General features: G+C 29.9%; 1 protein-coding gene across 3 annotated transcripts in view; it reads right to left on the reverse strand.

Moving 5' to 3' along the window:
* Positions 1–259: 259 nt before the first annotated feature.
* The window catches only part of cdm (importin-13-like protein cdm), a 144,606-nt gene continuing 131,524 nt past the window's right edge, over positions 260–13,341 (reverse strand). For all 3 annotated transcript variants that reach the window (XM_085818532.1, XM_085818531.1, XM_085818530.1), the window contains 2 exons: positions 2,894–3,075; positions 260–582 (listed from right to left, as the gene is read on the reverse strand). In XM_085818532.1, the coding sequence (XP_085674658.1) occupies positions 471–582; positions 2,894–3,075 (294 nt within the window). In that variant the 3' untranslated portion in view covers positions 260–470. The remainder of the gene's footprint in view (positions 583–2,893; positions 3,076–13,341) is intronic.

A 13,341-nucleotide genomic window follows, 5' to 3' on the forward strand; every position in this document is an offset into this window, starting at 1 on the left:
AAATGTGTTGCAGATTCTTATACAGGAGCATCAATAAAAGTTTCAACTAAGAAAATTAATAACAGTTTGAAATAAACTACATCAAAACAATGTTACCTTCTGTAAGATTTTAGATGATTACAAAATTTTCCACTGGTTTATAATGAATATTTATTTGAAATGTTTTATTTCAATATTTATTTTAAAACAGTATTACCACTCAATTTTGAAGTTACATCCAAGGAAAAGACACAGACTAGAATTTCATAGGAACATGAAATTTAACAGAATTTTTTTTAATGACAATGAAATAAAACAAAGTATATACATGTAACAATAATTTATATGAATGAATAGTATCTTATTTTCAAGATCAAACAACCACTTGGAAAACATGACTCATAGTGGAATTCATAATATATGCAACATCTGATCTACAATATAAAAATACTGCTCTAAATAGATGCTATAAAAATATGAAATATTTAAAATCATGGAAGTGGCTGACAAGATTGAGCTGCATATTCAGTGCCAATTAGGCCCCTACAGAGGAGGCTAAACTCAGTTACAGTTTCTTTTAATCTTCGTTTGTTTGTTCTTTCCCTAAAGATAAGTAAAAAAGACATACAGTCACAGTAATATATATATGTGTGTGCATGTATATACACATATTATTACCATTATTTATTTTAAAACAGTATTATCACTCAATTTTGAAGTTACATCCAAGGAAAAGACACACACTAGGATTTCATAGGAACATGAGAATATATATTATGTTATATGTTAATACAAATTGGGGGGGTAGGAATAATTCACAGTGAAGAACTAAAAAAGAGAAATAAAATATATACAAATTGCTTTTAATAACTAAACCATTAAATTTTGATTTCAGGTTAAGTTAAAAACACATGAATATAATTAAATATGCAAAAGAAATTCTCACATGGAAGTTTTCCCACATAAAAAGATAGTTTTTTAAATTTCCAAAAGTCAAAACCTGTATATAAATTCTTCCAAGATATGAAGTTCTGAATCAGTTTAATAAAATTTCCCCCAGAAGTATCATTTAGTGACACAAATAATATGTATTTTTATGAAAAGTTTTTATAGATTTGTACAAAAAGCTCCAAATATAAGTAACATAGGTTCCCACTTTGGACATTTATTTTTGAAAGGCATCAGCTACATTGTTTTCACAAATGACAGACGTGTATTTTGCTTAGAATTATTCATATGTTTAATTTATACTGGCTGTTCAAAATGCTAGAGCTAGGCCAGAAGATATGTATACATTTTCTTATTTTTAACATTTCATTTCCTTTGGGGATGAAAACTCTTTTCAGTTAACTAACCAATCTCTTGCTGATTATGAATTTATACTATGATATGAATAAACTACTCACATAATCAAAAAATGAAAGTTACAGCAGATTTCAGTAAATTTCCAGTTGGTACAGCAGATATAACTTGCGAAATTATGTCCAGTTTACATTAGTTAATTAAATAAAATAAATCAACATTTGTGTGTTAATATCACGCTGGCATGTTTAATCATATTTTTTCAACCAATTTTTTGCATTTGAAAGAAAGAGACTTTAGAATACTGCGTTGTGAAATAAAAAATAATAATAATAATAATAATAATAATAATAATTAATAAATAAATAAAAATTTAAAAAAATCACTATCATTAAGTAAAAGGTGTCTGAAATGGAACTATCACATTACCAGATTAGAACCATCATTTACTTTCAGTTCTGTTGCAAAAAGTCAGATACAAAATTTCATCAAATCATGTGTATAGCTTAAGGTACTAATGTTGTATCATATGACACTGTGAAGGTTTGGTACTGAGAGTTAAAAAACAAGGACTATGACATTCAAGACGTGGCTGGCCTACTAATGTTGAGGCTAATGTAAGGCTTCCCTGCAAGAACTTGTGAAAGAAGATCAATATGCAACCACTTGACAGCTTGCTAAGGAGTTAAACATTAGTGCCATGTCCATTAGTCATGGTATGCATCGCACACACTTGATGTATAACTTTAATTGCTGGGTGCCGCACGAGCTACAGATAAGGACAAACATATTTGGGACTGCACTAGTCTGCTCATATATCTATGCAAGGACAAAATTCTGGACTGAATTGTCACTGGTAATGAAAAGTGGATTTACTTCCAACACCACATGTCAAAAAGGGTTGGTCTACACCCAGTGTGCCAGTCGGTAGCATTGCAAAGTGCAATTTGACAAAAAAAAAAAGATCATGCTTTTTGTATTTGGTGAGACTGCCATGATATTATTCACAAAGAGTATCTGGAAAAAGGTAAAACCCTTAACAGTCAGAGAGAAGGTCATCCGTGTTGACGCTGCTATCAAGGGAAAATGTAGAACTGAGTTCCGGGGCAAAAAGGAATCGCTCCATCAAGATAATGCAAGACCATATGTGTCTGCATCCACTGGCTGGACTCTGTATGGACTCGAATGGGATCTTTTGCCACACCCACCACCTAGCCTTAATATCGCTCCTTTGAAATTCTACCTCTTTCCGCACCTGCTGCTACATCTTGTTGGTGCTACCTTCCATTCTGCACAGGACGTCCAAAATGAAGTTGATCTGTTTTTGGACTTGCAGCCACCAATTTCTGGGCTGAAGGCTTTGGAAAACTACCAAAACGTTGGCAAAAAATTATAGATTTGGGTAGTGGTTAGTACCCGTACTAAAAGTGCTGTTTTCATGTTTTTTTTAAAAACTTTATTAAGAATGTTTTTTGGAAGAAAACTTTTGTTACAACCAGATATATGCTCAAATATTTAAGAAATGTTACTTCATATGTATAATTAATTTCTAAAAATACACCCCAGAATTTTCTCTAAAATTTAAAGACGATAAAAGACTTTTTAAACTTACTTCAGTACTATTCGAGTAAATTCTTCTTTTTGTTGCTGACTAACTCTGTATGATGGAAAGCCTTCTTGTTGAATAAAAGGCACCATCCACCGACATAAGTTATCAAAATATTTCTTGTTAAGACCCATAAGAATATCTGGCATGTATTCCACAACTGATCTTGGAGTATCTCCACCTATAACCTGCAAACATAATTTTTACGTTTAAAATAATTTCAACAAAGTAAAAATTTTCATCATGAAATTTTTAAAATTACTTTTAAAATCAAAATGCAATTTAAAGCAATGATTACTTTAAAATGCAATGAGACTTTTATGTTTGCCAAAACAGATGTAAGTGATCAAAATAGTTCTTATTAAGAGCAATAAAGAGTTATCTGCATGAATTCTACAACTAATCTAGAAGTATCTTCACTTTAAAAATGTTTTTAAAATCAAAATTATTATGAGCTACACAAAATTATAACCAAATACTATAAAATATAAGAAGGTTTTTACAGATCCCAAATCATACTTAGTGTACTGAAAGATCAATTATTTCAAGAAAAAGTAAGAATGATCATAAAGGTATTAATTTTATCAAAGCAGAAAATAGCAAAATCTGTGGGGCAGCTGGGGAGGAAGAATGAAATTCTGCAAAATTTTTCATTTTGTGGCTGAGGATTTACTTAGTATTTCAAAGGAGGAACCTATTACCAAATATAAATCAGTAATATAAATAAATAATTTTATATTACACTTTTTTAGAATGAAAGCTTGTTATTTCATAAGCATAATGCAAAAAATACAAATCTGTAAAATTCATCCTCTGCGGGGGGGGGGGTTGCATCTGAAGGTCATTTTGGAAAAAAAAAACTGAGCTCTGACTTTTGTACTGCAATTCTCATGCATTTATTTGAATAACCACTCATTTCTTTTAGCATAGAATAAAATATTGAAAATCGATATGGAAAATGGAAATAGGTGTAAAAAATAAAACATGCACATTCTTTGTTTTGGCTTTGAGCTAATGACTTAACCAATCAGATTTCAGTAATGCAGTCATAAGTCAACTAAATATCAAGATTTCTATTTAAGCAGCATAGTGAGGCATTTTGATATATTTAATTACACAAACACACTGATTTTCCTCATTCAGAAGCATACTTTATTGGAAAAAAAATACTGAAACTGTTTATCAATAGTGGCATATACTGGAAGGCAACATTATGTCACTTGAAAACAACAATTTCTCATTATTCCATAAATCTAGGATTGAAAAGTTTTGATCTGGATTCTGAAGGATTACTTTGCAATGAATTTTCATCTAAATTTCACTGAAAGTTATTTACATAAAATCCAATATTTACTGATTTATTAGAGCTTTAAAAAATAATGATATTCATAAAAATTCAAAAAATCTTTTAGAATTTACAAAACTGATAGTAGAAATATGCACTGCAGAAAAGTTATTACTTTATTGACTATTTATAGAAAATGTGCCTTAGTAGAGTACATGAAACTTACCATAACAATTCATATAAATATCAATAACTTTTAACCATTGTAGAAACAGGTGAGATAGTACCATCTACCGCACAGTAAGTGGAGCAGTAGATGGTACAGAAAAATTTCATTTTCCCAGCATAATTATAAAGTGTTGAAATGTTTAACTAAAGGTAAAATGCAAAAAAATTATGATCAGAGCAGAAAACAAAGAATAATTGGGAAAAAAAAAAAAAAAAGAACAAGAACAAGCAAAATTAAAGAAAAAAACTTAGGTTTCTATTAATGGTTTAATTTATCGTAAAGATAAAATATCAGGAGATAATGTTATGCAATTCATATTACCCCAAAATAAAAAAGAACAAAAATTTTTTGGGGGGTGGGGGGCTCAGTATGTCCCAAGATATACAGAATTTTTGCACAATTTGTAAAGATTGCCAATTGCGAAGTCTAGAAAGATGTACAGATATAAATTTTATTACTCCTGTAGTTAGACCAAACTTTTGGTTTGAAATTGTAAAATGTAGATATTATTGGCTCAGTCCATCCAACAACAACTAGAAACTATATTCTCACTTTAATGGATCAACATTCAAAATGGCCAGAAAACCATACCTTTGAGATTGCTTAGTAAAGCAACCTGTGATGCTTTACTTGGAATGCTTATAACTGTAGATGCAACTGTAGGTATACCAGTGGTAGTTCAAATTTCATTTCTCAGTTAACAGAGTAATTTCTTATTAGATTAAGAGTTTGCACTAAATTCTCACCACCTGTTTATACTTCGAAAGGTACAATAAAGTCTTCAAACAAATGCTTCATCATGTTATTAGAAAAGATTCCAAGAATTAGGGCAAAAATATTCCATATCTGTGATTTGCATATTAAGAAATTCCTAACTCGATGACCAGAGTTGGTTATTCCTAACTCATTGACCAGTGACCTTTTCAATTATTTTATGGTTAGAGGTCTATTTATAGTAGTTTAAGTTAGAGGTCTATTTATAGTAGTAAAATCTACTTGGTCATGAGAAATCCTAGCTTGGCAAAAGTGCAGTGATATTCAAGAATTCAAAATAAATTTAGAAGAGGTTGTGGAACAAGCATCGATAATCGCAGATAGGAAATAAAATCTATAAGTTGAGTATTTTAATCACTGCACTTCATGCAAATTTAAAACTAGTGAACAGGTATATTTACTAATTCTATATTGAAATAATAAATTACACGTAAGATGGACTGAAGTAGGAGAAATGATTTGTTGTAATCCTTATTTGTATAAAGTAAAACTTTCAGACAGAAAAATAAAGCATGTGCATGTAAATAAAACAGGAACATTCTCCACCCAAGAATCCTAACAATTGGTATAATTTTTGAAAATAAAGCAGACGTGGGAGAAATCCATCCAACTGAACCATCCAAAAACCTAATTTCATGGAAATCGACTTTTGGATGAAACAAAAAGAAAAAGATATTTTAGCTTTCCTAACCAAGTACAAAATGCAATTTTCAAATTAAATGCTAATAGTTAAGGTTAGAGAGAACAAAATTAACTTGTCACAAACAAAAAAGAATAAAATTTACAATTATAGAATCCCTGAATTTCTCACAACAATTAGCTGATAAAAAAGTTGATGGATTGGTAAATCAAGGTCTTATAGTGGATAATGATGCAGAGATAGCCAGCCTACCCTGCAGTTTGTGTTATTAAAAATAGGACGGTAAACTTAGTAGATTGAGTATCAATTTTAGATTGTTTAACGCAGTTACTATAGCAGATGATTTCCCAAAGGTAAATGCCACTGGATGCATGTATTGTATAGGAAGAGTTAACATTATAAGCATTATAGATTTACTAAAAGGTTATTGGGCCATACCACTGGAAAAATAAAGTTAGGACTTGATATCATTTAACATCATCATTTGATATCATTTAACATCATCATTTGATATCATTTAACATCATGTTCAATATCACTTTGAAGTGATGCAATGGCATTCCAGTGTGTAATGAATAAAGCATTATCAGGGGGGGGTTGCATCTGAAGGTCATTTTGGAAAAAAAAAACTGAGCTCTGACTTTTGTACTGCAATTCTCATGCATTTATTTGAATAACCACTCGTTTCTTTTAGCATAGAATAAAATATTGAAAATCGATATGGAAAATGGAAATAGGTGTAAAAAATAAAACATGCACATTCTTTGTTTTGGCTTTGAGCTAATGACTTAACCAATCAGATTTCAGTAATGCAGTCATAAGTCAACTAAATATCAAGATTTCTATTTAAACAGCATAGCGAGGCATTTTGATATATTTAATTACACAAACACACTGATTTTCCTCATTCAGAAGCATACTTTATTGGAAAAAAAATACTGAAACTGTTTATCAATAGTGGCATATACTTGAAAACAACAATTTCTCATTATTCCATAAATCTAGGATTGAAAAGTTTTGATCTGGATTCTGAAGGATTACTTTGCAATGAATTTTCATCTAAATTTCACTGAAAGTTATTTACATAAAATCCAATATTTACTGATTTATTAGAGCTTTAAAAAATAATGATATTCATAAAAATTCAAAAAATCTTTTAGAATTTACAAAACTGATAGTAGAAATATGCACTGCAGAAAAGTTATTACTTTATTGACTATTTATAGAAAATGTGCCTTAGTAGAGTACATGAAACTTACCATAACAATTCATATAAATATTAATAACTTTTAACCATTGTAGAAACAGGTGAGATAGTACCATCTACCGCACAGTAAGTGGAGCAGTAGATGGTACAGAAAAATTTCATTTTCCCAGCATAATTATAAAGTGTTGAAATGTTTAACTAAAGGTAAAATGCAAAAAAATTATGATCAGAGCAGAAAACAAAGAATAATTGGGAAGGGGAAAAAAAAAAAAAAAAAAAAAAAAAAGAACAAGCAAAATTAAAGAAAAAAACTTAGGTTTCTATTAATGGTTTAATTTATCATAAAGATAAAATATCAGGAGATATTGTTATGCAATTCATATTACCCCAAAATAAAAAAGAACAAAAATTTTTTGGGGGGTGGGGGGCTCAGTATGTCCCAAGATATACAGAATTTTTGCACAATTTGTAAAGATTGCCAATTGTGAAGTCTAGAAAGATGTACAGATATAAATTTTATTACTCCTGTAGTTAGACCAAAATTGTCGTTTGAAATTGTAAAATGTAGATATTATTGGCTCAGTCCATCCAACAACAACTAGAAACTATATTCTCACTTTAATGGATCAACATTCAAAATGGCCAGAAAACCATACCTTTGAGATTGCTTAGTAAAGCAACCTGTGATGCTTTAACTTGGAATGCTTATAACTGTAGATGCAACTGTAAATATACCAGTGGTAGTTCAAATTTCATTTCTCAGTTAACAGAGTAATTTCTTATTAGATTAAGAGTTTGCACTAAATTCTCACCACCTGTTTATACTTCGAAAGGTACAATAAAGTCTTCAAACAAATGCTTCATCATGTTATTAGAAAAGATTCCAAGAATTAGGGCAAAAATATTCCATATCTGTGATTTGCATATTAAGAAATTCCTAACTCGATGACCAGAGTTGGTCATTCCTAACTCATTGACCAGTGACCTTTTCAATTATTTTATGGTTAGAGGTCTATTTATAGTAGTTTAAGTTAGAGGTCTATTTATAGTAGTAAAATCTACTTGGTCATGAGAAATCCTAGCTTGGCAAAAGTGCAGTGATATTCAAGAATTAAAAATAAATTTAGAAGAGGTTGTGGAACAAGCATCGATAATCGCAGATAGGAAATAAAATCTATAAGTTGAGTATTTTAATCACTGCACTTCATGCAAATTTAAAACTAGTGAACAGGTATATTTACTAATTCTATATTGAAATAATAAATTACACGTAAGATGGACTGAAGTAGGAGAAATGATTTGTTGTAATCTTTATTTGTATAAAGTAAAACTTTCAGACAGAAAAATAAAGCATGTGCATGTAAATAAAACAGGAACATTCTCCACCCAAGAATCCTAACAATTGGTATAATTTTTGAAAATAAAGCAGACGTGGGAGAAATCCATCCAACTGAACCATCCAAAAACCTAATTTCATGGAAATCGACTTTTGGATGAAACAAAAAGAAAAAGGTATTTTAGCTTTCCTAACCAAGTACAAAATGCAATTTTCAAATTAAATGCTAATAGTTAAGGTTAGAGAGAACAAAATTAACTTGTCGCAAAGAAAAAAGAAGAAAATTTACAATTATAGAATCCCTGAATTTCTCACAACAATTAGCTCATAAAAAAGTTGATGGATTGGTAAATCAAGGTCTTATAGTGGATGATGATGCAGAGATAGCCAGCCTACCCTGCAGTTTGTGTTATTAAAAATAGGACGGTAAACTTAGTAGATTGAGTATCAATTTTAGATTGTTTAACGCAGTTACTATAGCAGATGATTTCCCAAAGGTAAATGGCACTGGATGCATGTATTGTATAGGAAGAGTTAACATTATAAGCATTATAGATTTACTAAAAGGTTATTGGGCCATACCACTGGAAAAATAAAGTTAGGACTTGATATCATTTAACATCATCATTTGATATCATTTAACATCATCATTTGATATCATTTAACATCATGTTCAATATCACTTTGAAGTGATGCAATGGCATTCCAGTGTGTAATGAATAAAGCATTATCAGATTATAAAATAATTTCTAGTGCTCATATGGATGACCTAGTGGTATTTTCAGATGACTGGAACACATAGTTATCCCATCTAGATATCATATTTTCAAAACTGAAAGGAGCTGTGTTTCATCATTAACTTAAAGAAATGCTCTTTTGCAAAATTACAAATAAAATATTTAGGTCACATAATTGGATCAGGCAAATCTGAAAACTACCCAGATAAGATCAAAACAATCCAAAATTTAAAAAAATTCTTCTTGCCTATGTAACTAATAATACTGAGATTATACCATACTATGCAGAAACACAGCTTTCTCTCACTAAACTGATGAATAAATGAAGTTCTGAGGAATTGTCATGAACAGAGATCCACAACCAGTCCTTCACTAAAGTCAGATTCCTTGGCAAACACACCAAGTTTGCATATGTCAGTTTCTGAAGAACCAGTTGTAATAGTGGAATGCATCATCAATTGGTGTTGGTGATGTAATAGTGGAATGCATCATCAATTGGTGTTGGTGATGTAATAGTGGAATGCATCATCAATTGTACATGTTTATCTCAAAGAAAAAATGAGACACTTTTTCCTATAAGTTAGAAAGAAATAATATAAATTTTCCTCTAAGTTAGAAAAAGTCAGAAATTGACAAAACAACAGGCTTGCCCTACACAGTTATATGGAGTTAAAAAATCTGTCTAAGGTCAAATTAATAACTAATCCAACCTTTTAATATTTATTACGAAAAATACTATACAATTGTCAAAGCTTCAGAGATAGACCTTAGCTTTGCAAGAATATGCCATCTCCATATTGCACTGGCCAGGATTAAAGTTGTCTAATGCTAATGCTTTGTCCAGACTGGTTCCTGATTAAAAAAATTATTAACAGATTGCAGAGACAAGCAAGACAGCACCACCTATTGCATTGTGTGAATAGACTCCAATTTACAGCAAAACTTGTCAGTAGACAAGGCATGCATTTACAACTTTGAAAAGCACATGTAATGCATATTTTTAAAATTAACCATCAACTGTAATCAATTTAATCCTATTTAACTTGAAATCCACATATATATTCAATAATTAAAATTTTTCTTGTAAATTATATATATATTTAATTAGAAATTTTCATTTTACATCTGAAGAAGAAATACCACTGAATCTACTAATATATAATGGAAGCAAATATTTTAAATTGCTAATAATCATAGAGGAAATTTAGAACCCATAAATCACACATCTTCATGAGGTTTCTGGATTCTTATTTCTGCACAGAAATAATTTTTTTTTAATTAAGTTTTAGATAGTCAAGAATAATACATATAATTATAAAAAAATACTTACAATTTATTCTAAAATTATGAAAGATTTACATGCAGCATGCTTAGGAAGCTTAAGTTCTGAATTACAGAATTTTTTTATAACACAATTTTTCATTTGTCTGCATATTCATCTTTTCAATCAGAATTGCTTCAAGAATTTTCATACCTAAATTTTGTCAAAATTCAATCCAATTTAAAAAAATTATTAATTTATTTTCAAATAATAGACTAAATTCTTTCACAAATTGCATTTGAATGAGGTATTATTAAAGCAGCAAGCATTTTTCATATATTTTAATTTTGCAATTTTCCCCATGCTATATCATAAAAGTGCAACTTCTTTCAAATTATCTACTTGAAAGGCAGAAAACTCAATTTACACTTGAGATAGTTTTCATTAATAATAGATGGGAAATTATTCACCAAGAAGTGAACAGATGAAAATTAAACTTTAGTTCTCAAGTTACTGTCAGCAACTTCAGCCTGTTTTAGAAATGGATCATTTAGAGAAAATTTATCTATTCTATATGAATATGCAATTACAAAAAAAAGCTTGATTGAAATGAAATATAAAATCACTTCACTTTTATTCAACTCGGGATTTTTTAAATATAATCTTGTTTCTGCACTCACTAAATTTTTCATTCTCTTTTTGTTTATTAAACTTTTGAATGTAATAGATGTCAGAGTAACGTCTGTATTTCTTTCAAAAATTACTAATGGTTTAACAAATAAATTCATTAATAGTTCAACAAGTTATCTTCTTAATTTATGTATATAAGGAGCTTGTAGTTGCAAATTAACATTTACTGTTATAAACAATCCATTCTTCAAAAACAATAAACACAATTTGGTGGTACGTGACTAAAAATTTTTTTTAATCTTATGTCATCCCTTTCCTTCACTTTCACTGTTATCTGTTGATCACCAAAAAAGTTATTCAGAGTATATTCCGCTGTTGCAAAATTCTTCTTATAGACTCTAAAAGAGACAGCCATCCATCCTATACTGCAGTATTTCAAAATTTTATGAGCTTTTGCATTCTGTCCCAAAATTTGTAAAGCAAGTTTAAAGCTGAGCTTCCATTTTGAACTTTACTCTAAAATATTTATTTACTAGCATTTCTATTTCTGAGCCAATTAATTTTTCAGTACCTTTTCTCTTTGCCATATAATATGTCATAATCAAAGAGTACAGTTTATTATTATTTCCATCAGTACTTAGAGCAAATGGTGTATTGCACACTAAGTTTAAAATATCAACAGCAGTACTTTTTTAAAGCATTTTCACAACTGCAGCACTTTTGGTACGGCTGCTATGGCATCCATTTCAAAATCTTTTACGAAGAAATTTATTATTTCTTTAGATTTTACAGTACCAATTTTTTCATGCTTTTAAGAAAACACGTGCCATTTACAGTAATCCTTTTCACCATGCACAACTGAGTCTTTGTTGCATATATTGCAATGTGCATGATTCATGGAAATTTCAGATGCTTTAATGCATGGAAATTTTGAAGAATATGAATCTTTAAATTTCTGACTTGATAATTTTAGCTTTTTAGTTTAAAGTGGCATAAAAAAATTAATTAAAAAATTTAAATTAAAAAAAACTTTCAGCTGAATCTCAGTTTACAAGACACACATTCTCGCCATAATCTAAACAAATGGATTGGAAGCAGATTAAAAACAGGTCCTTTACTGCAAGCAGCGTGTTGCCTAAGCATATGGTTCATGTAACTGACTTGCATCTTCTTCTAGTGATATATCATGAGATTGGCAACTAAAGACTTTCTGGGACAGGAGGAGGAAATATTGGATATAATAACAAGCTACAAATTTCGCAAAATAAATTTCTTCCTCTCATTACCAGAGCACTTTAGTTTCTTAGACACAAAAATCTGCATAAAGACTTAGACTGATTACATTTTGGATTAGCTCAATAAGCTAAATAAAAATTTCTACTGTAATGCAGAAACAAATCATCCTGAAAATCTTAAACTATGAAATTATTCCAGAAGATTACTTTTCCAGACCCTACGCAGTGCATTTATTCAACATGTTAGATTTACATAAATAATTGTTCGTTCACATCATGCAAAATATTTAAATGTACGAACATTTTCTTTTTTTATTTTAGTTTGTCTCGCTTGCTTCCATGTAAATGTTAGTGCTCAGCATTCTACAGTTTCAGATCAAGGGTTCAAGATCCAATCTGATGGCACTTTCATATTTTTCATCCCCTGCTCATAAAAGTCATTTCTGCATCATCCTGCATCTGTGTTCCTAATTAATTTTCAAAGATTCGATATCTGTGACTCAAAACACAAGCTTCACTCAGCATATTGATCCAGGTCACTAAACTTTTCTCCCACATGCTACGAATCTAAGATTTATCTCTCGTCATGTACGTAATTGTATTTAGAAGTATTTTATTTTACTTTCTCAACTTTAATTGTTTTTTTACTATTCTGTAACAGCATTTAATTTATTATGCACTGTAAGTGGTTAGTGTAATTGAGAACTCAAACTGAAACAGAATATGTAAAAAATAAATTAAATTAAAAAAGAGGAACTTTTATGATAACAATAAAGAAATATCAAACAAAAATTCTGAATAACAAATCAGTAATCCTTAATCCAAAAAGTACCAAACAGTTTTCTTTTGTCTTATGAATACTGTTTAAAAATTTTTCTTTGCATATGGCATGAAATTTCTCATCGTCAACACAGCATGCACATTCCTCACCAACCAATGAAGATTATCATGCTGAAAAAATTTCTATTGCACATGCATGAAGCATAAAGCTTTAGCATAAAGCGAGATGCATGCTAAAGCAAGATGTTGCTTTCACTTCAGGGAATTAGATTACAGAGATTATTGGTCAGAGTTTCCTGATCTATGACTGGTTATTCTCCAAAACAAGCAATGCACTCAA

Source organism: Stegodyphus dumicola, chromosome 6, assembly GCF_044657685.1.
Source record: "Stegodyphus dumicola isolate Sdum_Otavi_A_Nest chromosome 6, ASM4465768v1".
Taxonomy (NCBI): Eukaryota; Metazoa; Arthropoda; class Arachnida; order Araneae; family Eresidae; genus Stegodyphus; species Stegodyphus dumicola.